The 25,487-nt window shown below is 45.0% G+C and overlaps 1 protein-coding gene across 1 annotated transcript in view; it reads right to left on the reverse strand.

Moving 5' to 3' along the window:
- Positions 1–25,487, reverse strand: part of GPSM1 (G protein signaling modulator 1) — a 391,197-nt gene that overhangs the window by 310,141 nt on the left and 55,569 nt on the right. The window contains exon 3 of the mRNA XM_077468201.1: positions 16,231–16,359. Within this exon, the coding sequence (XP_077324327.1) occupies positions 16,231–16,289 (59 nt within the window). The 5' untranslated portion in view covers positions 16,290–16,359. The remainder of the gene's footprint in view (positions 1–16,230; positions 16,360–25,487) is intronic.

The raw sequence follows: 25,487 nt of genomic DNA on the forward strand, positions 1-25,487 counted from the left end.
TTAACCAGGGGGTTACAGTGTAGGGGGTTAAGTGTTCCTAGGGGTGTGTTACTAACTGTTGGGGGCTGGGCTTTCTTTTAGTGAACACTGATCTCTGCTCCAATCACATGGAGCAGAGATCAGTGTCACTTGTTGCTAGGCAGAAGTGGGAGATGCTGTTTACAACGGCATCTCCTCGTTCGGCCGTCCCGTATATGCCCGCGGCGTATCGGGTATGCCCACGGCGATCCAGTCCGCGGGACCCATGAGCGGACTCACGGGGGGTCCCGACCGGCGCGCTCGCGATGGCAGGGATGCAAATTAAAAGGGACGTACAGGTAAGCCCATTTGCCTGCCCGTGCCATTCTGCCGACGTACATCGGCGTGCGCCGGTCGGGAAGTGGTTAAGCTTTGGCAATGAAACCTAGAAGCTGATTGGTTTCAGCGAAGAGCTGCACCAGATTTTGCACTCTCCAGTTTTAGTAAATAAACCCCAATGTCTCAGTTTGTAAAGCCAAAACTTTTTCTGTAGTTTTGGAGATGAGCTCTGTTAGTTTTTATTGCTGTGCTGTGTCCCCTGGGACAGAAAGTGACAGAAAATCCAAAAGTCTACGGTTGTTACCAGAATAGGTAGTGAGGAGAACCTTAAAATTATTTTTATTTCCAGTTGTGTCTCTGACAGATAGTGAAGGGAAATCTCCCAACAGGATGCAGATAGCAGCAAAAAAGTGAGAAAAAAAAAAAACAGCAGGGGTTTTAACCATCCCCCAGCCTTTCCAAAACGTAAAAAAAAAAATAATAATAATAAAAAAATAAAAAAAATAACAAAATTGGTGGTCCCAAAGTGACCAGGTTCTGTTTGCAATTGAAATTGGTCAGTTACAGGAGTACGTGTTTCCAAATCACCCTTTTCCAGAAACATGATACTGAAATTCCTAAATACACCAGAACCGCCTACATGGTTCTGGCAAGCAAGATTGTCAATTGCAAGATGCTGGAACCAGTCAATGGTGGTATTTGACTACGTTAAACAAAAACTAAATTGGATTATGATTAATGAGAAACATAGCAAACAAATAAGGTTAGGGATAATGCCTGGTTCACATGCATTTTTTTAGTACATTTTCAGACTTGCAGTCCATTTAACATGGTTTCCTATTTTCCTGCTTAACCTCCTTAGCGGTAATCCCGAGTCTGGCTCGGGTTGGAATTTTAATTACAATAGCGGTAACCCCGAGCCAGACTCGGGCTTGCACCGCTCGATGCAGGGGAGGACACAGGTAACGTTACTTACCTTGTCCCCTGGATCCAGCGATGTCCTCCGCGCTGTGTGAGCGAGCTGTCCTCCGCTCGATTCACAGTGCCGAATGCCGCCGAGCTCCGTTCCCTGCGGGCGTTACGACGCACGGGAGCGGAGAACGGCGGCAAATTCAAAAATGTAAAAAGACACAAAACACACACAGCACTGTAATCTTACAGATTACAGTGCTGTAGTAAAAAATACACACCCCCTTTGTCCCTAGTGGTTTGTGCAGTGCCCTGCATGCACTTTTATATTATAAATATTGTTTTTTACTGCTTGGAATTTGGAGATTGTCCATAGCAACCAAAACATGTCCCTTTTTCATTTTTTTTTGGATTTGATTACATTATTGAATAATTTTTATTATTCTTTTTTATATTATAAACTTTATCATACCCGGGATGTCCGCTAGACTCTGGTTTGAAGAGATTTCAGAGCGTTATTCCTAAGAATTACAGGACTAGAAAATAAAAGCCAGATTTCCATGCAAAATAATTGTACCGCTTTCAGCACCTTATTCCAGACTGAATCATACCGCCAGGGAGGTTAAGAAAGGGGGCAGAGAAACATACATGTAGCGGCCCGCCCAGACCCCATCCCATTGGCTGGTGTTTGATGGCTGTTACGTCCCGCCCACCCCCGACATCACCGCTGAGTTGTAACAGCTGATCTCTCTCTCTCTCTCTCTCTCTGCAAGCTGTTATATTAGCTAACAGTTTCACATACTGAGCGTCTCTCGCCTCACAATCTGCTGAAGGTTTCACAAGCAGCGTGGGCTACACAATGCCTGGATGCAACATTTCAGAGCAGATCTTGGGAGACAGCTCCGGGTGATTAGGGTGTGCTCAGGCACACCCCGTGCACATGCCTATAATGGCATCCCAGTCTTAGTCCGTAGGATTCAATATTGAGTTGGCCCACCTTTTGCAGCCAACAGCTTCAACTCTTCTTGGAAGGCCATCCACAAGGTTTAGGAGAGTGTCTTTTGGAATGTTTGATCATTCTTCCAGAAGCACATTTGTGAGGTCAGGCACTGATGTTGAACAAGAAGGCCTGGCTCACAGTCTCTGCTCTAATTCATCCCAAAAGTGTTCTATCAGGTTGAGGTCAGGACTCTGCAGGCCAGTCAAGTTCCTCCACCCCAAACTCACTCATCCATGTATTTATGGACCTTGCTTTGTGCACTGGTGCACAGTCATGTTGGAACAGGAAGGGGCCGTCCCCAAACTGTTCCAACAAAGTTGGAAGCATGAAATTGTCCAAAATGTCTTGGTGTGCTGAGACCTTAAGTGTTCCCTCTAGTGGAACTAAGGGGCCAAGTCACCCCTGCCAGCATTCATACCAGACACTTATCCGAACACGCTACCCCACAGACTTGGAAAGGACAAGGGGGGACGGGGGAGCAGGCCCCCTCCTGAACCATACCAGGCCACATGCCCTTAACATGGGAGGGAGGGCATTTTGTTCCCATGTTGATGCATTTCCATTGAAGCCTAAGGACCACAACATCGCACCAAAGTAGCACAGGGCCCTTCCCCAAGGGTACATCGCAGCTGTACGGCATTGATGTGAACAGACACAACTGAAAGCAATGTTGTTTTTTTTGTCATGCGATTCAGGTCGAATCTGAAATCACATCAGAGAGAACCAGGGCTAAAAGTGTTTTTGCCTGTGTTGCAACTTTGTATTTGTGCTCTAAAATGATAGTTGCATTAGAGGGGCATTTAAAAAAAGCAAAACAAAGCCTGGAAAAGTTCTGCCATTAATAAAAATCATCTGTGGCAGACGCCCGCTGCCTTCTAAATGATAGCGTTGCTTGGTTGGGCCTAGAGACAAAGGGATTTAATGCCGTACAAAGCAGTGCGAGTTTGTGCTGGTTACCAGGCTACAAGCAGCATCAAGAAACATTTTGACTCTACATCTGTGACAGTAAATCAGCTGTTGCTGGGTACAGCCCTTGCATGCCACACATAAGAGAGGGGCACAGGCATGCTTCTGCCTGTACGCTGGCCAGTGTTTAACATTCTTGTGTGCCCACAGCCAGAAATGCAGTAGTTAACCACCTCAAATATCTAAATAAAAAAATACATAAAAAAACAAAAACAAATCATCTTTCTTCATAAATGTAGGCTGAAATGTACTCTGCTACATTTCTTTGGTAAAAATAACCCATATCAGTGTATATTATTGAGTCTGTGTAAAACTTATACAGTCTACAAACTATGATATATATATATATATATATATATATATATATATATATATATATATATATATATATGGTGGCGCGCTCCCGACCCACGGCTGGGCACTTAAAGAGCAACGTACCGGTATGTGCTTGTGCCCAGCCGTGCCATTCTGCCGACGTATATATGTGCAGGAGGCGGTCCTTAAGTGGTTAAGGTTAAAAACTTTCTGAAAGGAGCACTCTCCCCCAGATCCCCCCATACTTACCTGAGCCCGATCTTCATTCAGGGTTGTGCACAAGAGCAGCGGCTCTCCCCTCTCTCAGAGACAGCCGATTTCTTTGGGGGCACTCGGCAGGGAAAAGGAGCCAAGGACCCGAGGAGAGGAGGATCAAGGCTGCTCTGTGCAAAACCATAGCACAGAGCAGGTAACATGTTGACATGTTTGTTTTAAAAATATATATATATATATGGGTTTACAATCGCTTTAAAGTTTTGACTATTCCTGTCTACCTTGGGTTGTATCCACTCTTCACAATAAAGTCTCCATATAATATAAAATACATAAAAACGCAATAGGGACGGTGGGAACATCCTAAAATGGCCACAGCAGATGTGCAGACCAAGGCCCTCACCAATATAGGGGCGGACTAAACTGTTAATGTTAATCAAATCTTTATTCTTATTAATCCACTTTGCAGCTGACCCCTTGATATACACTCTTTGAATATAAAAAAAATATATATTTAATATGCACCCCCACCTAAATGGTGATTCAAAATATCTATATATTTTACATTTGTTTTGTTTAGGATCAATCACTCACATCTGCATATATCAACTGAGCACAGAAACACAATAGGCGGCAGACACGAATCCGAAGCTAGGCTCCCTCTTCTCCGCGACACAAGAGATGGTGTTGCCATGGTAACAGTCAGAAAGGTAACAGTCCGCAAAGTTGAATGCTGCTTGGGTGCACACGGTATATATGGATTGGATTTATCAGCAAACTAAGCATTTGGTCTAGAATGAGGAGCCCAACCAAATCAAACCGTTTAATCCTCAGACATTGCCCATCGAAAGACTACATCCAAAAAAAAAAAAAAGTGATATCCCACTTTTGGATAGATAACGATAGGCTCAATTACCCTGCCAGCTTCTTGTGTATTTTAGGGACTCCTGCCAGGGCCGTCTTTAATATTGATTGGACCCTGGGCAAAACTTTTCTTTGCCCCCCCATGCAGTTTTGCTCTCTGCATGCTCTGAGACATCAAATAAATAGCAGCTAGACTCAAAATCAGTTTAGATTAAAGGGGTTGTAAAGGTAAATTTTTTATTTTCTACATAGGTTCCTTTAAGCTACTGCATTGTTGGTTCACTTATCTTTTCCTTCGATTTCCCTTCTAAATGTTTTTTTTTGTTTGTTTTCTTTGTCTGAATTTCTCACTTCCTGTTCCTCCCCAGTAAGCTGTTCAGTAAGCTGTTCTGGCTGACTAACCACCAGCTCAGATGATGGTGAGAAGTTTACTGAGGAGAAACAGGAAGTGAGATATTCAGACAAGGAAAAAAAACATTTAGAAGGGAAATCAAAGGAAAAGGTAAGTGAACCAACAATGCACTAGCTTAAAGGAAACTATGTAGAAAATAAAAAAATTACCTTTACAACCCCTTTAAATCAGGCAGCTATTGCGATTGGTTGCCAGAGGTTACATTGTACCATTACCGCTCACTGACTGGTTGCTAGAGGTTACATTGTACCATTACCGCTCACTGACTGGTTGCTAGAGGTTACATTGTACCATTACCGCTCACTGACTGGTTGCTAGAGGTTACAGCACACATTACGGCTTATTGATTTGTTGCTAGAGGTTACAGCACATGATTTCTGCTTGTTAATTGATTGCTAGAGATTACTGTGGATATGATCTCGGGGGGCATGATATGCATATCAATGCCACCAGCTGCCCCTATTTACATATGAATACCGGTAATTTACATGTAAACACAGGGTCTGCAGGTAAGTCATCTTTACACAACAATAGGGCAGAGCTGGGCAGCATTAGTAGCAGCACTTCGCAGTGAGATATCGGGACACAACACAGGACTAAAACCTCAAGGGACGAGGAAATTTAAACCAGGATAGTTGGCAAGTATGGGGCAGCTGCTTTGGGCCCCACAACAACGACAGGGCCCAGGGCAGCTGCCCCTTTTGCCCTGCCTTAAAAACGGCCCTGACTCCTGCAGAGAGCTGTGCATGCGAGTTCCTGGCTTCGAAAACTTGCCTTGGCAATGGGTCTGATCCACTTGTTGCCTTTAATTTATAGAAGAATGTAGCAGCAGGGCACAATGCACAGACTATAAACAACTGGCAACAAATGAAAGGAAAGCTCTGTTCTTGTAGAAAGCTTCTCGGGGAAGAGTATTCAGCTTCAGCCACAATAAAAAATAAATAAAAAAATAAAAAAAACATAGAATATTGCTATTTTTACACTTTTTCTGACAATTGAAGGGCAGCAAAGAGAACAAAAATGCATGTTTTTGCACATGTACAGCACCCTGGTAAAACTGCCCCTGCAGATATTAAAGATCTGTTGTATTTTACCTATATTTTTTCCCCCCCATCTCCCCTTTGAACTTATTCATATGCAAAAAGATAAACGGGGAAGTTCATGCAGGGTTTCGTGCTCTTTTTTTTACCCTAAGACACCTCCTTTGTGTTTCTTCTGCCACTGTTCAGCAAGAAACTTGAGCGTGGCACATAACAGATTACCAGTCAGAAGATCTACCTCCCACTACTACTAGCTTTACAACTAATAACTAGTAAAAAAAAAGAAGCCATATGCACACCTGGTATTTGCTGGTCAATACACTCTCACAGACAGCATTGTATCAGTAGCTGCTGGACAGCAGAAGTGATATAAAGGCAGATCTGGCAGTGGTGGCTGAAGATGGGTTCAAGGCTGCAGATAGCCACAGAAACTGCCTTCTATTAAAGTGGTTGTATAGTCAATTTTTTGACTTTTACCTACAGGAAAGCCTATAATAAGGCTTACCTGTAGGTAAAAAAAATATTCCCTCGCTTTGCGCCGCTGACTGCAGTGGCGCATGCGCACAGGGGATTCTCGGCTGAAAGTCCAGTGTTCTGTCATATAGCGTCCGGCCATCTAGAAGTGTCCGCCCCGTACTGCGCAGGCGCAGCGCTTGCGTAGTACGGAACAGAAGGAGATTCGGAAAATCTCCGAAGATGAACGGCGCCGTGAGTGGAGGTGCTAGCCCCACCACCGAAGTGGACATAGGGCTGCAGATATTAGAGGTCCACTCGCCACGCTTCAGGGACCTCGCTGCGCTCGGCTCTTTTTATTCCAACTCTATGTCCACTTGGATGGTGAGACTAGAACCTGAACTCACGGTGCAGGCGCCGTTCATGTTCGGCTATTTTCGGGATCTGTGTGTCCTGTGTACTGCGCATGCGCAGTACACAGCAGACACTATCCGATGGAGGACACAATGTGATTGGACACCGGCAGACGCCGGACCCTGCCGGAAAGAAATCTCCCGCGCGCACGCGCGGGAGTGACGATATGGCGGCTCCGGCCACTCACAGCGCCGGAGCCGCGATACCTGGAAGAAACGCAGAGGGAACATGTCAGCTCCCTCGACGTGGATCGGGCCAGATGTCGGAGCCTCGTTCTAAGGTAAGTATTTCATAATGAGCTAGTATGCGGTGCATACTAGCTGATTATGCCTTTTCCTTTGCAGGTCAGGAAGAAAAAAAAAAAAACTTAAGCGGCTATACAAATCGCTTTAACTTCCCATTGCAGCTCCTGAAAGCTACATTAATGTAATGTTTACAGTATAAATCGCTATCGTCTGCACTTTTGCATTGTTTAAAAACAACATGGCATCAGCCAGAATGTCCTTTTAACCACTTCCCGACCAGCGCACGACGATATACGTCGACAGAATGGCACGGGCAGGCATATTGGCGTACAGGTATGTCCAATATTCGATGCCGCCCTGCCATCGGCCGCCGGCGGTGCGCTCCCGCGCTGGTCGGGACCCCCGTGAGTCCGGTCGCGGGACCCGCGGACTCGATCGCCGGGGGCATCCCCGCGATCGTCTCAAGGAGCGGCCGAATGGAGGAAATGCTGTGTAAACAACATTTTTCCATTCTGCCTAGCAACTAGTGACGCTGATCTCTGCTCCATGTGATTGGAGCAGAGATCAGTGTTCACTAAATGAAAGCCCAACCCCCCCACAGTTAGTAACACATCCCTAGGAACACTTAACCCCTACACTGCCACCCACTGGTTAACCCCTTCACTGCCAGTGTCATTTACACAGGAATCACTGCATTTATATAGCAGTGATTACTGTATAAATGACAATGGTCCCAAAAATGTGTCAAAAATGTCCGATGTGTCCGCTACAATGTCGCAGTCACAATAAAATCGCCGCCATTACTAGTAAAAAAAAAAAATAATAAAAAATTATTAATAAAAATGCTATAAAACTATCCCTATTTTGTAAACGCTACAACTTTTGCGCAAACCAATCAATAATCGCTTATTGCGATTTTTTTTACCAAAAATATGTAGAAGAATACGTATCGGCCTAAACTGAGGGAAAAAAATGTTTTTTTATATATTTTTGGGGGATATTTATTATAACAAAAAGTTAAAAAATAATGCGTTTTTTTCAAAATTGTCGCTCTATTTTTGTTTATAGCGCAAAAAATAAAAACCGCAGGGGTGTTTAAATACCACCAAAAGAAAGCTCTATTTGTGGGAAAAAAAGGACGTCAATTTTGTTTGGGAGCCACGTCGCACGACCGCGCAATTGTCAGTTAAAGCGACGCAGTGCCGAATCGCAAAAAGTGGTCTGGTCTTTGACCAGCAAATTGGTCCGGTCTGAAAGTGGTTAACAAGCTGGAATGCATGCCCTCTCTATTATATATGTTGTCTCCTTGTGCACCTGTTTAATTTCGGAACAGCAGTACTACCCAGCCAGGAAGGGGTTAACACCACTGGCAGTCTATCTGACAGAATCTCTTGTGGATCAAACCTAGCCAAGTTCTCAGGGCTCAAGGTGTCTTTGCAAGTTAAAAGTTTTAACTCTCCCACTGCCAAACCATTCCTGACAAACATTCAAAGAAACCCACAGCTCCTAGCATATCCTGAAAGATCCACTGGGAGTTTTTATATCTACAACATCTGGCTGGACACGTGTTTCCTTTTGGTGATGCAGCCTAGGGCTTAAACTCAAAGGGATAAAAAAATTTTTTTTTTTTTAATCTGTCTGAAGTGCAAAGTCAGGAGACAAATAGGCTTCTGAATTCATTACACTTAAGCAATATGAAGCCCTGTACTTTTAACCACCTCAAAACAGTGCACTTACACCCCCTTCCTGACCAGACCAATTTTCAGCTTTCAGAGCTTTCACAGTTTGAATGACAATTACTCAGTCATGCAACACTGTATCCATATTAAACTTGCATTTTTTTTTTCACTAGTAGTAATTTTTCTTCAGAAATTTTGGCCAAAATTTATACTTCTACATATCTTTGGTAAAAATAACACAAATTAGTGTACATTATTTCGTCTTTGTGAAAGTTATAAAGTCTACAAATTATGGTGCCAATCACTGAAAATTGATCACCGCTGATCAGGCCTTCAAGTACATCAGGTGGATCTCATTTCTTGAGACACTAAGACCCCTTTCACACCACACCGCCCATTGCGTCGGCGGTAAAACGCCGCGATTTTTAGCTGCGTTTTACCGCCGGATTTGCGGTGCATTTCGGGCGCTAGCGGGGCACTTTTACCCCCCGCTAGCGGCCGTGAAAGGGTTAAAACCTCCGGCAATATGCCGCAATAGCGGCGTTTTGCCGGCGGTAGTACAGCGCTGCCCCATTGATTTCAATGGGGAGCAGCGGTGGAGGAGCGGTAAACACACCGCTCCTTCACCGCTCCAAAGAAGCTGCTGGCAGGACTTTTTCCTGACGTCCTGCCAGCGCACCGCTGTAGTGTGAAATTCCTCGGGCTTTCACACTACAATGGTGCAGCTTCTTTAGGGCGGATTGCAGGCGCTATTTCTAATGCTATAGCGCCTGCAAAACGCCCTGGTGTGAAAGGGGTGTAAGACCCCTTTCACACTGGGGCGTTTTTCAGGCATTTTTCAGGCGCTTTAGCGTTAAAAAAAGCACCTGTAAAGCGCTTGAAAGAAGCCACAACTGCAATCCCAATGTAAAAGCCTGACTGCTTTCACACTGAGATCCCCGTCACACTGGGGCGTTTTTCAGGAGCTTTATCTTTAAAAAAAAGCGCCTGTAAAGCGCCTTAAAGAAGCCGCAACTGCAATCTCAATGTAAAAGCCCGAGTGCTTTCACACTGAGGCGCTGCGCTGGCAGGGCGCCAAAAAAAGTCCTGCAAGCAGCTTCTTTGCAGCACTTTTGGAGCAGTGAATACACCTCTCCTAAAGCGCCCCTTCCCATTGAAATCAATGGGAAGCGCCTGCAAAACGCTTTTGGCAGCAGCGCTTTGTGGGCGCTTTTAACCCTTTATTTGGCCACTAGCTAGGGGTTAAAAGCGACCCAATAGCGCTCGAAAAACACTGGTAAAGCGCTGCTAATTTAAGTGGCGCTTTACGAGTGTTTTTCAGGTGCTGACATTGTGAAAGGGCTCTTAAAGCACTCGGGCTTTCACATTGGAAATGCAGATGAGGCTTCTTTCAAGCGCTTCACAGGCGCTTTTTTTAAACGCTAAAGTGTGAAAGGGGTCCAAGGGCTCCTTCACACTGACGTTTCCATGTACAGAGCCCACTCTGCTCATCAGGGGGATCGTTCCGCAGACCTGAACGGATCGTTCGTGTGAAAGAGGCCTAACAAGTCAGGAAATATCCTCCCAAATGACCCCTTTTTAGAAAGAAGACATTTCAAGGTATTAAGGAGCATGGCGAGTTTTATTAACCACTTGCCGACTGCCGCCCGTCAAATGACGGCCAGGCGGAGCATCTATTGTGGCGAGAGGGCATCATATGACGTCCTCCCATTTAAACAGGGAACAAAAAAATCCCCCTATATAAATGGGATTATAAGTGACCACCAACACCACACACAAATCAAAAACATGAATATTTTATTAACAAATACAGAACAAAAGATACACATAAATACATTAAAACCAGAGGGACTACTAAGCAAACAGTGTCCCAATGGTGTAGCAAAATGTTATAAACACATAAAAAAAAACAACCAATAAATATTAATCATACTCTAAGCTGATGACCCCACACCCAGGGTTTAATGTATTTATGTGTATCTTTCGTTCTGTATTTGTTAATAAAATATTCATGTTTTTGATTTGTGTGTGGTGTTGGTGATCACTTATAATCCCATTTATATAGGGGGATTTTTTTGTTCAAAATGTATCAGGGATGAGACCACCACACTAGAATCTTTTGATCCACGGAGAGCCCCCTTCCCTCTTTCACATTTAAACAGGGAATGCACGCGCATCACTGTTCCTTCTGTGGCGACGTGTCAAAGAGAGACCGCTTGCCACCAAGGAGGGTGAACAGCCATTGGGTATGGCTGTTTACCACGTGATCGGCTGTGATGAAGTCACGGCCGATCCCAGATGGTCACACCCCCACTGTGCACGGCGCGTGATCGCGCTGCGCGTGCACGTCGGTGGCGGAGTGTTTCCGGGAACACTGCTCGTCACCGACGCTGGTAAACAGCCATTGGCCAGCTGTTTACCCACATGATCGGCTGTGATCATTTCACAGCCGATCACTAAACAAACCGCGGTAACGAGATGTTACCGGGTTCTCCTCCTTACACACCGATCGTGTGTGAGGAGGAGATTGCGGTAACATCTCGTTACAGCTTACAGTACACACCAATCACACTGATTGCCCCCCCCCCCCAATAAAGAGGACCTGTCACCACCCATCATAGTACCTGTCACTCTCAGTCCATCAGAGTACCCGAGTACCTGTCACAGTCCATCAGAGTACCCGAGTACCTGTCACAGTCCATCAGAGTACCCGAGTACCTGTCACAGCCCATCAGAGTACCAGAGTACCTGTCACAGCCCATCAGAGTACCAGAGTACCTGTCACAGCCCATCAGAGTACCAGAGTACCTGTCACAGCCCATCAGAGTACCAGAGTACCTGTCCCAGTCCATCCGAGTACCTGTCCCAGTCCATCTGAGTACCCAAGTACCTGTCCCAGTCCATCCAAGTACCTGTCCCAGTCCATCTGAGTACCTGAATAACTGTCACAGTTACCCTGAGCACCCAAGTACCTGTCACAGTCCATATGAGTACCTGAGTGCCTATCACCGCCCTTCAGAGTACCCAAATACTAGTCACCAGGCCATCAGAGAACCTGTCACCAGGCCATCAGAGTACACGAGTACCTCACCAGCCTATCAGAGTACCTATCTGCAGCCCATCAGAGTACCCAAGTACCTATTTGCAGCCCATGCCTCATAGAATATACGTTGGGGTGTTTGCTTTCCAAAATGGGGTGATTTTGGGGGTAATTCCATTGTCCTGGTGCTCCAGGACCTTCAAAAGTGTGATAGGTAGGAATGAAATGAGATGTGTCATTTATGCTCCTAGAACGCCTGAAGGTACTACTTCAATGTTCGGCCTCTCTATGTGAACAGGCTGTGTAAAAGTCCTACACATGTGGTATCGCCATACTCGGGAGCAGTAGCAGAATGTGTTTTGGGGTGTAATTTTTGCTACAACTTTGTGTAAAAAAAAAAAAAAATGCGGTTTCATTTTTCCACATTTTCCAAAAACTTCTGCAAAAAAAATGAACTGTTCAAAAGACTCATTATGCCTCATAGATTATACGTTGGGATGTTTGCTTTCCAAAATTCTGTAAATTTGTGGGCAATTATATTGTCCTGGTGCTCCAGGGCCTTTAAAAGTGTAATAGGTGGTTGAGAAATGAGATATGTAATTTATGCTCTTAGAACGCCTGAAGGTGCTACTTCAATTTTGGTCCTCTGTATGTGCCCAGGCTGTGTAAAAGTCTCACACATGTGGTATCACCATACTCGGGCAGAGTAGCAGAATGTATTTTGGGGTGTAATTTGTTGTATGCATATGCTGTGTGTGAGAAATAACCTGATATGACAATTTTGTAAAAAAATAGAATACAGAGGACCAACATTGAAGTAGTACCTTCAGGCGTTCTAGGAGCATAAATTACACGTTTCATTTCATTCTTACCTATCACACTTTTGAAGGTCCTGGAGCACCAGGACAGTGGAATTACCCACAAAATTACCCCATTTTGGAAAGCAAACACCCAAACGTATATTCTATGAGGCATGGCTGCAATTAGGTACTCTGGTGGCCTGGTGACAGCTACTCGGGTACTCTGATGGCCTGGTGACAGCTACTCGGGTACTCTGATGGCCTGGTGACAGCTACTCATATGGACTGTGACAGGCACTCTGGTACTCAGATGGACTGACAGGTACTATGATGGGTGATGACGGGTCCTTTATTGGTAATCAGATGGACTGACAGGTACTATGATGGGTGATGACGGGTCTTTTATTAGGGGGTGGGGGGCAATCAGTGTGAATGGTGTACACTGTAAGTGGTAACAAGATGTTCACAGGATCACAGCTGATCACGTGGGTAAACAGCAGGCCAAAGGCTGTTTACCATCGTCAGTGACGAGCAGTGTTCCCAGGCTCGCGATCGCGTGCATGCGCCGTGCGGTGGAATCAACTGTGATCGGCTGTGATGAAGTCACATGGTATACAGCCATGCCGCGTTACCACCGAAGGAACAGGGATGCGCACACACGGGCCAGTTCAAAACACACTCTAGATCCGTTCCGGATGCGTTTCGGCATGCACACTAATGTGTTTTTGACTAGTTTCTGAATGCATTCCAGGTGCTTTTTTTACTTCTTTTTTCCAGTTTATTTTTTCCACTATACTAGGGTCCAGTACGTTTTTGATGCATTTCAGATCTGTGGATAAGGCGAGTCTCACAGACTCGCTGATCACAGAGCGCACCCTGCAGGGGGCATGCAGGCTGCTCAAGCATGGGAGGACTTCCATGGACACCCTCCCAGCAAATTAAGTCCGCGTTGTAGATGTCTTTTGGCTATAGCGCAGACAGCAAGTAGTTAAGAGGCTATTTCCTCTCTTGAAAAGATGCAGCTGCTGGACTCTACAGTATTCCTCCTATATAGGCTACATAGGCTAAAAACAAATTACTTTAATCGGCCAGCAAACTATTACAAACGTCAGTGACAGTTTGATAGAACCCACATGTCCAATCAGCCTCTACTGCAGGGGTAGGGAACCTTTTTGGCTGAGAGAGCCATGAATGGCACATATTTTAAAATGTAATTCCGCGAGAGCCATACAATATGTTTAAAACAATTTTTTTTTTTATCGATTCATCGACTAATTTCAGTCATAACTGTAATATCCACATCTCCCCTACGATTGTCTGCTTGCTTACCACTACACAGGTAGGCAGATCCACGAGCAGTTGAGGCGGGTGATGATGACATCAGTGCACCGCTCACCTAGGCCGCCGCCAGGTGTACCAAGATGGCCGCAGCTCCGGAGCTAGGCCGAAGCTGCGGCCTTTCCTATTGGCTCAATCCATGGATCGGCACACCACGCAATCCGCGGATTGAGAAGTGAGAGCCAGATGCAGCCATCAAAAGAGCCACATCTGGCTCGAGAGCCATAGGTTCCCTACCCCTGTTCTACTGTCTGTGCCCTCCTTACAAGGTTTTACAATACCAAATGCCAGCTAATAATACAGTCCATATCATGACTACAGAAGTTAAAGGGTAACTCCACTTTTGTGGGTAAAAAATAACCAGCAAATAAAATAATAATAATATAGCAAAGACTATTGCGACACAAGTCATATTGTGCTTGAATGTTATTAAAAATAAAATTTTCTTTTCAATCTGCAGCTCGGTAATTTTCTGTAAAATGCAATATTGGCTCACTGATTTTCCGTTTGGTACAAATCAGATTTTGAGCACCCCCCCCCCTGGAAAAAAAACAAAAATTTAATTTTTGGTGAGATACTCCAAAAGGGAATTCATGTCTAAAGGGATGCAGATGCTAACACGTTCCTCATTAGAGCCCTGAAGGTGCAGTAGCTAATTGATAATTATTAAAACCACTCCCATACAGATTTACTTTGCACATAGACACAGAGAAACAGCTATTTCTTCAGAATAACAAAAAAGGTAAGAATGTGCAACAAAGTTTGTTAAAATCCTTGTAGGTAGATCACGCAGAGGAGAATATTTTTCCTATCAACAAAAGTAGAGTTACTCTTTAAGATATACGCATATCTTTTTCATTTATTACAACATTTACTCTACTTTTCAACAACAGAAAGCCAAACAAACAGACCCTCAGTACTTCAAATGTAAAATACATTTATAATGTACTGTTTCAAGAGACAAGAAAAATAAACTCATGTGGAACACACTAAGTGCCCGTTCACACTACTGCGACTTGTCAGGCGACTTAGTCGCCTGACAAGTCGCGCTCCGTTCTGTACTATGAAACCGTTCTAATAGGAGCGACTTAAGTCGCTCTGACTCAGAAAAAGGTTCCTGTACTATTTTTGGGGCGACTTCAGGCGACTTGCATTGACTTCTATACAGAAGTCGTTTTGCAAGTCGCTGCTGAAGTCGTGTGCAGGTCAAGTCTGTGAGTCGCGCTGCAAGTCGTTTCGCCCCTGTGTGAACAGGCACTAAGGGGCTTGTTTAAAATTACAGTTTTAATGCCCATGGCAACCAAATTCACCTTTCTTGAGCAAGTAAAAAAAAATTAAACCAGCTGAGTAGTATCACCATTTCTCCATTACACTGGTGCTGTAAAGTAAGAAACATCTAAATCAGCCTCTCTCAACCTTTTCAACACAGAGGAACCCTTGAAATAGTTCTCCGGTCTCGGGGGGAACCCCCTGCTAAAAATTAGAAATCTACAACTCATGATACATTAGTGTGATGGTCAATGGGAAGAAGGGTCCTTACACTTGTAGTCATTGGGAAGAATTACCTCCTTATAGATAGCTAAAAATATCAATGGTGTCAGTGGGAACCTATCCAAGAGGCAGAAATGGCCCAATGCTGAAGGAACCCCTACAACCTCTGGAGGAACCCTGGTTGAGAATCACTGATCTATATGTACAGGTCAGACACTAACCAGAAAATAATGCCATTGTAAAGGTTTGTTGTACATTTATTTCTACAGGTCTTTACATCACATCTAAAAATGATCATTAGGGAAAAGAGGGGGGGGGGGTGCAACTTGCAGCCAGGAAATCTACTTCCTGCATTATAATATATAAAAGGGAAAAAAAAATCTACTTTCCTGATAAGCCATTCTGCTTATATATTTTTTTAAGCTGAGTACTGTTTCAATGGTTCTTGTTCTAACGTTTAAGGGTGACCTCGGTTTACCAAGACGGGGGTCACCTCTAGAGAAAGACTTCTGGCAACAAACCAGTCTACATCAAGCCTCTGAATTTATATTTTTCCTTTCCAAGTCTAGAACAATGAAACAATTGAGTAGCTCAAGTCTGAGCCTTTTCTGTTCAGGGATGTCCGTCTACCGACAACCAGCAAAACTGCTGTAACGTAGCCGTGACAATCAAACACCCAACGCAGCTTGGTTTTATGCATTAACAGCACGTTACAGCCTGGGTACCCCTCTACCTTTGCACCCCATGTTCATACCTGGAATATATTCTTCTGGCAGGTGGCTGATGTGATCCATTGTTAGCCAGGAAAGCCATGTATTTAGGCAGCTCATGCAGTCACAGTTTTTGAAGAGGCAGTCGTACAAACCATCCACGCAGCTTGCAGCTGAGACAGACAGAGAGAGAAAGAAAGAGACAGCTCAGTGATAAGCCAAGAGGCTGCCAGCCCTTTTTCTATAACAGTTGTGTTATGGCAGCTAGGAAGTGATGTATGTTACACATAAAGTCTCACTGATCACTCCCCCTGTGTGTGATGTCATGCAACGCTTTATTGTCAGGGGACTACAAGGAGGGGTAGCTGAGTTTTTTTTTTTTTTTTCCCTTTCCCTCCCTCTGCTCTGTGACCCTGCCCACCCCCTCCTGAACACAATGCACCAGTGGCCAGTAGAGTTTTCTGTGAATCAGATCAAGGAAGAAGAGAGGCTGCCTAGCAGCACATAAACCCTCTTCTGGAAGAAATGGGGGGGGGGGGGGACTTGCTAGTTTGTTGATTAGGAGCAAGCACTGATTTTAAAACTATCTTTTAGGAACAGCATGTGGAGATCCCGGTCTTATCTGCTGCAGAGAGCAAAAAAAAAAAAGACTAGTTGCAAGTGCAACAAACTGTCAACTGATTGTTTAAAGGACTTCCCTGTATCCAGGGGTGTAAACATATTCAGACAAATGTTAACCCTTTTTGAACTAGAGGAAGCAAATAGTATGCTATAACCTACACGCAGCAACCTAGACTCTTTATAGATATTGTAGAACCACATGTCCCAGTCTGCCTTGCTAGCACCTAGAACTTGTAATTCATGAGGCATTGTCTGGACAGAGTATGTTTCAACTTATGTTTGCCGCCTAGGCATGCGTTACATTACAGGCCTAACCAGGGCCGTCTTTAACTACTACAATACCGGGCACTTTCGCCCCCTTCCTTCCCAGCCCAATTTTCAGCTTTCAGCGCTCTAGCGCTTTCAATGACAATTGCGCAGTCATGCTACACTGTACCCAAATGAAATTTTTATCATTTTGTTCGCACAAACAGAGCTTTAATTTGTTGGTATTTATTCACGACTCCGTTTTTTTTTTTTTTTTGCGATATAAGCGCAAAAATAGTGGAAATTTGAAGAAAAAAAAAACAACATTTTCTTTTTTCTATTTTAAATGAAATCCAATAAAATCAAATTTTGTCGTAAATTTAAGCCAAAATGTATTCTGCTACGTTTTTGGTAAAAAAAAAAAAAAAAAAATCAGTTAAAGAGGAGTTTACTTCCTCTTTCATTCCCTGCAAAGGTAAAGCATAATGGACTACTATGCATCGCATCGCATCGCATAGTAGTCCATTATGTGTCACTTACCTGACACAGGAGCCAGGGAAGTCACCGCTGTCCCCTGTAGTCTGGCACATCCATCTTCTCGGTGGGGTCTCGCTGCTCCACCGCTGTCATTCGGCGAAGCCGCGATGACGTCACTCCCACGCATGCGCACGGGAGCCGACGCGCGCGGCATCTTCGTCGTTGATGATGCCGCACTCAGTGCGTCTGCGCGCCGCTGTCTACGTATGCGCCGTAGACAGCAGTGCCTGTCTTTCGGCAAATATCTCCTAAACCGTGTAGGTTTAGGAGATATTTCTTGAACCTACAGGTAAGCCTTAATCTAGGCTTACCTGTAGGTCAAAGTGTGTTGTAAGGGTTTACAACCACTTTAAGTGTATAATAATTGGTTTGTGTGATCACGGACATATGTATGCAAATGATCATGTACAGATGTGTGCAGATAATCATTGGGACATGTGATTTTAGTGGGAGATATGTGGGGGACATGTGTTTTTATTATTTGGGGACATGTGTCTTTACACTGTAGGTTTACACTAGACTAGTGATCAGTGAGTAAAAAGCTGTAAAAACAGCTCATACTCACTGATCACCAGCCGGCTGCACCAATCCGCTCTCCTCTCCTCAGCGTCGACTTCCGTGTGAGGAGAGGAGAGCCGATTGCCTAGCAACCGGCTGTTTGTTTAGATCACATGACAGCTGTAATTGGACACAGATGTCTTGTGATCAGGAGGGCCAATCACAGAGCCCTCCTGCCGATCCGAGATGCGCCGTGCCTGGGTGACACGAGCGCATCAGGATCGCGCCGCTGTGCGGGCACGATCCCCCTCCTTCTGAAAGACGTTCCTGAACGTCCAGTCAGAAGGAGGCGGCTCCCACCCGGCCGTATATGTACATTGGCCGGGTGGGAAGTAGTTAATATTGATTGGACCCTGGGCAAAAATTTTCTTCCCCCCCCCCCATTTAATTCTACTCTCTACCTGCTCCAAGACATACAATAAATAGCAGCTAGACTCAAAATCAGTTTACTATATCAGATCAGGCAGCAATTGCGATTGGTTGCCAGAGGTTGCAGCATATCATTACTGCTTACTGACTGGTTGCTAGAGGTTACAGCACACATTTTGGCTCACTGATTAGTTGCTAAAGGTTACAGCAAATTATTTCTGCTTTTTAATTGGTTGCTACAGATTACTGTACAGTAATACTGCTCACTTATAGGTTGCTAGAGGTTACAGCACATCATCTCCTCACTGCAGGAAGGCATGATATTCATATGCTTTTTATTTACATATCAATGCCGATGGCCGCAGATATTTAATTATGAATGCCGCCGCTATTTACATATGAATGTCTGTTATTTACATGTAAACACAGGGTCTGCAGGTGAGTCATCCCTACACAACAATAAGGCAGAGCTGGCCAGTATTAGTACCAGCACTTCACACTCAGATTTTGGGACACAGCACAGGACCAAAACTTCAAGGGACAAGGGAATTTAAACTGGGATAGTTGGCAAGTATGAGGCAGCTGCTTTGGGCCCCACAACAATGACAGAGCCCAGGGCAGCTGCCCCTTTTGCCTTGCCTTAAAGACGGCCCTGGGCCTAACCAAAATATCCTAGGAACGCAGAAGATACTAGATCTCAGCAGAAGTCGCTCCTGAACTGTGCTATGGCAACTTGTTGTGAAACTTGGAATCCTCAGAATTCACAGGATCTGTATGGAAGAGCCAAGATGTCCAGGGCTGCTGTTAGAAATCATGGGCCCCATACAGCCTACCTGACAGGGCCCCCCCTAAAAATAATATCAAAACAACAGTGTCGCAAAAAATACACAAAAATCATTAGCAGACAAAAACACAAGATAACTTACAAACTGGGGGGGGGGGACAGGAGGGTATCATATGGGGAGAGGGGGGCAGGATGGCACAGTAAAAGGGGGGCGGGGCAGGATGGCACACTACAGAGGGGAAGGAGGGTACAGATTGGGGGGGCAGGAGGGCCCAGTACAGCAGTTAGGAGGGCACAGTACAGCAGTTAGGAGGGTACAGTACGGGGGGCACAGTAGAAGGGGGGGGGCAGGAGGGCACAGTATGGTGGGGGGCAGGAGGGCACAGTATGGTGGGTGGCAGGAAGGCACAGTATGGGGGGCACAGTACAGTGGTTAGGATACAGTACAGGGGGAGCAGGAGAGCACAGTACAGGGGGGTGGTATGTGGATACAGTACAGGGGGCAGGAGGGTGCAGTATAGGGGCAGTAATGTATAATATAGATAAGGCCTCCTCAAGCAGAGCTGTGCAGGGAAGCCGACATCACAGATCCTACCTATTCTGACAGGCTGTCACTGGGCTAAATCTACAAATGGAATGACAACTCCCCCTCTAGAGTTTGTCTCTCTTGCAGTGCTTTCCATAGGTTAAATAAGAACTCTGAGAAGCATCTTATTACTGTTTTTGCTTGTGTGGGTGGGATATGTACTGCACCAATCATATGGGATGAATAGAGGAGGAGGGTCAGCAGGGATTGGCGCAGTACAAATCCCGCCCACACAAGCAACAGCAATAGTAAGATGCTCCACCTCTGGGTTCTTCCTTAAGCCCTAAAAAAATGGGGGGGGGATGGGAATGAGAACCATGGGGTGGGGGAGAAGGAGGAAGGGAGGGTAACGTGGAGGTGGGTATGAGATGGGGGATGGGTAGAGGAGAACTGGAGTGAAAGAGGAGGATCCTGGTCTGTATAGAGATAAAAAAAGGAGGAGGATTTGTGCTGGCATGAGGGAATGGTGGGGCAAATAGATGGGTGTCGAGGGAACTGGGGAGGGATGGTCAGGGATTGGCATGGGGAATACTGTTGGCTGGTGAAGAATAGTCACAGTATAATAAAAGTAAATGGGCTGTCTGGCTGGGAGGGGGAGAAGGAGAGATCTCCATGAACTAGTAAAGAGTGTTGGTGTGCAGGATGGGGGATTCCAGACATTTGCAGTGTTTGTAAATCCTGGGGGACACACCGGCATGAAGGTGAAGTGTCTGCAGAGGAGAAGACAGGGAAGGGGGAGGGGAGTGAGGGAAAGTGAACTGAAGGACTATTGTTGGGAAAGTGTCAGGAAAAGAATTCCAGCTGGCTGGGGAAGAGGCTGTAAATCAGCAGGGCTGCGAGATGACAGACGGGGAGCAAGGGTTAACAAAGATCTGAGAGGCAGTGTGATAGGCAGGGATAGATCTGTGTGAGGATGGAAGGGAGCAGGATGGATAGTGGCTGAGGTAGGGAGGAAGAAAGCACTGAAGACAGCTGAGAGACAGATAACAGAACTGACCTGTAGTGTAGCAAAAGAGATGGTCAAAGTGAGAGGAACTGTTGCCATTGCCAGAATACTGATGGGAAGAAACTTCTAGGGCCCTCCATGCCTCAAGGACCCCCTGGGTAGGTCGCAGAAGAGCCTGTGCGTTAAGACAGCCCTAAGAAGGGGCCGGTAAATGACATTCACCGGCTTCTTCCCCCACTCTGTGTCCTGACAGATCCATCTGTTTTCCGGCAGAGGAAAAACAGGCAGCGCTATGGGGATGCCCGGACAGGGAGGCAGATCAGTGCGCTGTGACAGTCACAGAAACTATGCCATGTGAGTCTTTCCCTCCTGTCGGCTTTCAGTTGCTGGATGGAGAGACACGCGGCATTGTTTCTGTAACTGTCACAGCGCACCGATCTGCCTCCCTGTTTGGGCCCCCATCTATGCTTCGGCCTCTTACAGGAGGACTGGTGGTCCCCCCCCCCTATAAGCAGCCCTGATGGTGTCACCCTTGCATGGGCACCTCATTGGGAATCTGGGGTATAAGGTAAGTATAGTTTTTATTTTTCTCCTTATGCCGCGTACCCACGATCGGAATTTTGGACGGAAAATTACTTTTTTTCCCAACGGGATTTCGCTCAAGCTGTCTTGCATACAAAACTGTCACACCAAATTCCGACCGTCAAGAACGTGGTGGCGTACAACACGTACGACGGGACTAGAAAAAGGAAGTTCAATACCCAGTGCGCCACCCTTTGGGCTCCTTCTGCTAATCTCATGTTAGTAGAAGTTTGGGGACAGACGATTCGCGATTTTCAGACTCGTGCTAATTTCCGATCATTTTACTGCTGTTTAGTTTGTGCTTGTGGGTTTGTATCTGGTTTTCAGTGCGTGTAGTCAGTTTGTATCTGTTTTTCAGTGCCTTCTTGTCTACTCGTTTCTGATTTTCAGCTCGCTCTTCACAGGCCTTGCTGTTCTTCAGTGAGTTCGGTTAGTTCATTCTGACCAGCCGATCGATTTGAAGCCATGTTGCGGTTACGTACTCGTCGTAGAGTTTGCTCCTTGGATCGTTGCATCCCAAATTTTCGCCACAGACTCTTCACCACTTTTCGTCATGATTTTGGTCTTTCGCAGATTGGGGTTTGGGTACGCTCCATTCTTGCCATCATAGTCGTCCCACTTCAATATTTGGGCCATCTCAACCATCTCTTCAAAGGGCATATTGGAGGCATTAAACCTCCTCCTGGATCGGGACGTTTCGGCCTCCAGGCTTTCCTCCTCATTACTACTAGTATATAGTTACCACCTCCTGTGTCTCCGCTAGAGGTCGACCGATATGGGTTTTTCTCTGGCCGATGCCGATGCCGATATTTAGAAATCATGGCGGCCGATAGCCGATATATGATGCCGATTTTTTAGGGCCGATATGTTAGGCCGATTTTATTTTATTTATTTATTTATTTTTAATCCCCCTTGATCTAACACACCTTTCCCACTGGGGCGTTTTAAGGCGCTTTTGGGCTAAAAATAGCGCCTGTAAAGTGCCTGTAAAATGGCTCCCCTGCAGTCTGTGTGAAAGACAGAGTGCTTTCACACTGAGGCGATGCGCTGGCAGGATCTTAAAAAAAAGTCCTGCAAGCAGCACGTTTGGAGTGGTGTATACCGCTCCTCCACCACTCCTGCCCATTGATATGAATGGGCACCACTGCCGAAGCGCATGCAATGCGATTTGGCAGCGGTGCTTCATGGGCGCATTTAACCTCTTCCTTGGCCGCTAGCTGGGTTATATGTGCCCCACTAGCAGCCAAATAGCACCGCTAAAATGATGGTAAAGAGCCGCTAAAACTTGCGTTTTACCATCAACGCCTGCCCGCTCCAGTGTGAAAGCAGCCTTCATAAGTGATACAGAAAATTTCTTACACTTAAACATTTATTAAACAAAACAAACCTCCAATCAGTTTACTTGTATGTATGATTTAGATAAAAAAAAAAAAAATATATATATATATATATATATTAAATAAAAACAGGTAGTCAAAACTTTTGGACAAAAAAAAAAAATGGGCTAACTTTACTGTTTTTATTTTATTTTTATTTTTTAAATGGTGTATTTTTTTCCCAAAAAAATGCATTTGAAAGACCTCTGTGCAAATGCCGTGTGACATAAAATATTGCAACAACCGCTATTTTATTCCCTAGGATCTCTGCTAAAAAAATATATATCATTTTTGGGGGGGTCTAAGTGATTTTCTGGCAGAAAATACAGGATTTTTACTTGTAAGCAACAAGTGTCAGAAAAGATTTAGTCTTTAAATGGTTAAACTGAGAACTTCTACACACAGAGATGAGTTCATTCATTCAAGTGTAAACATTGTATCTTTCTGTTCTTTTCTTGGCAGTCTGCCCAGAGAGGAGGAAAGGGTTGCTATGACGACTCAGTCAACTTAGACTGACTTCTATACAGAAGTCATTTCAAAGTCCCGCTGTAGTTCTAAATCGGCTTTTTATCAGCACAAATCGGGCGATGACGATTATTTAAAAAACGGCAAATATCGGCCGATATATCGGCCGGCCGATATATCGGTCGACCTCTAGTCTCCGTAATGTTTCTCTCCCACTACGACGAAAGAGACGGTCCAGGGAATCTTCAAGAAAGAACGTCAGGGGCGGGTGACGTGGGTAGAGTGTATATACAGTTAAGACGTGTGTGTCGTACGTACGTTCGGTCGGTGTGCTGAGAAAGGAGGACGAACGTTCTAACGAAGGTAACATCTTAACTTTGGTACATCAGTGGCCTATACTGATTCTAGATTAAGGCCTATATTGGGAAAAGATTAGGAGAGTTTAGCCTGATATTTAGTGTTTTGTCTTGCAGCAAATATGAAACAATTCAAAGACCATGAATTCATGGGCCACTTCATAGACAAATACAGGGATATGCAAAATTTGTGGGAGGTTAAAAACCCCCTTATATTGAAATAAACCAGCTAGGAAGGCATCACTGGAGAAACTGCTGGAATATGTGAAGACGCAAATTTGTAGCTTCAGAAGCACAGGATAGGAAGTAGCTGAATAAGGTCCAGGCTTCCATGAGATCAGGAGCTGCAGCAGAGGATGTGTATGAACCCAGTCTGTGGTACTACAGCAGGTTGCGGTTTCTGGACCAGATGACGCCGGTTTATTTACAAGTGATCGATCAGTCATTTGATCTCCTGAACACAGCCAGAGAAGGAGATAGGTGGACAGATTGAGGTAGAGAGGCTCAGAGGATGGGAGAGGCTCGGGAGAAGTCCTGGAGACGAACATGGGAGGAGGAGACAAGGGAGCTTGAGAGCAGAAGGTCTTGAGAGGAGCGGAGAGGACGGTTTGGGCGATATTTGGAGAGAAGATTGTTGATGTAGCTGAGGGCAGAGTTGTGAATGGCTTTATATGTTGTGGTTAGTATTTTTGATTTAATTCGCTGGCCAATCGGAAGCCATTGTAGGGATTGGCAGAGAGGGGTGGCAGTAGGGTTGCCACATCATCCCTTTAATCCAGGACACATATTAATTACACAGGTTCTGAGGCTGATTTAATGCAGATAAGGCATCAAGTGAGTTTAATTACCACCTTAACCACCCGACCAGCGCACGCCGATGTACGTCGGCAGAATGGCACGGGCAGGCATATTGGCGTACACATGGCGCTCGCGTGCTGGACGGGACCCCCGTGAGTCCGGCCCCGCGATCGTCTTACAGAGCGGCTGAACGGAGAGATGCCGTTGTAAACAGCATCTCCTCGTTCTGCCTAGCAACAAGTGACGCTGATCTCTGCTCCATGTGATTGGAGCAGAGATCAGTGTTCACTAAAAGAAAGCCCAGCCCCCAACAATTAGTAACACACCCCTAGGAACACTTAACCCCTAGGCTGCCACCCACTGGTTAACCCCTTCACTGCCAGTGTCATTTACACAGGAATCACTGCATTTGTATAGCAGTGATTGCTGTATAAATGACAATGGTCCCAAAAATGTCCGATGTGTTTCCGCCATAATGTCGCAGTCACAATAAAAGTCGCTGATCGCCGCCATTACTAGTAAAAAAAAAAAAAATTATTAATAAAAATGCCATAAAACTACCCCCTATTTTGTAAACGCTATAACTTTTGCGCAAACCAATCAATAATCGCTTATTGCGATTTTTATTTTATTTTTTACCACAAATATGTAGAAGAATATGTATCAGCCTAAATTGAAGGGAAAAAAAATTTTATATATATTTTTGGGGGATATTTATTATAACAAAAAGTAAAAAATAATGTTTTTTTTCAAAATTGTCGCTCTATTTTTGTTTATAGCGTAAAAAACCACAGGGGTGATCAAATACCACTAAAAGAAAGCTCTATTTGTGGGAAAAAAAAGGGCAGTACTGAATCGCAAAAAGTGGTCTGGTCTTTGGCCAGCAAAATGGTCCGGGGCTGCAGTGATTGATCAGCCACAGAACATGTGTAATTAATATGTGTCCTGGATTAAAGAGATCATGTGGCAACCCTAGGTGGAAGACACTGAGCAGTTGGTAAGGTAGAAGTCTGGCAGCAGCATTTATGAGATGCTGAAGAGGGGATAGCCTGTGTAGAGGTAGGCCTATGAGGAGAG

Source organism: Lithobates pipiens, unplaced genomic scaffold (genome assembly GCF_037356315.1).
Source record: "Lithobates pipiens isolate NorthernLeopardFrog02 unplaced genomic scaffold, aLitPip1_a1.2 Scaffold_11, whole genome shotgun sequence".
Lineage (NCBI taxonomy): Eukaryota > Metazoa > Chordata > Amphibia > Anura > Ranidae > Lithobates > Lithobates pipiens.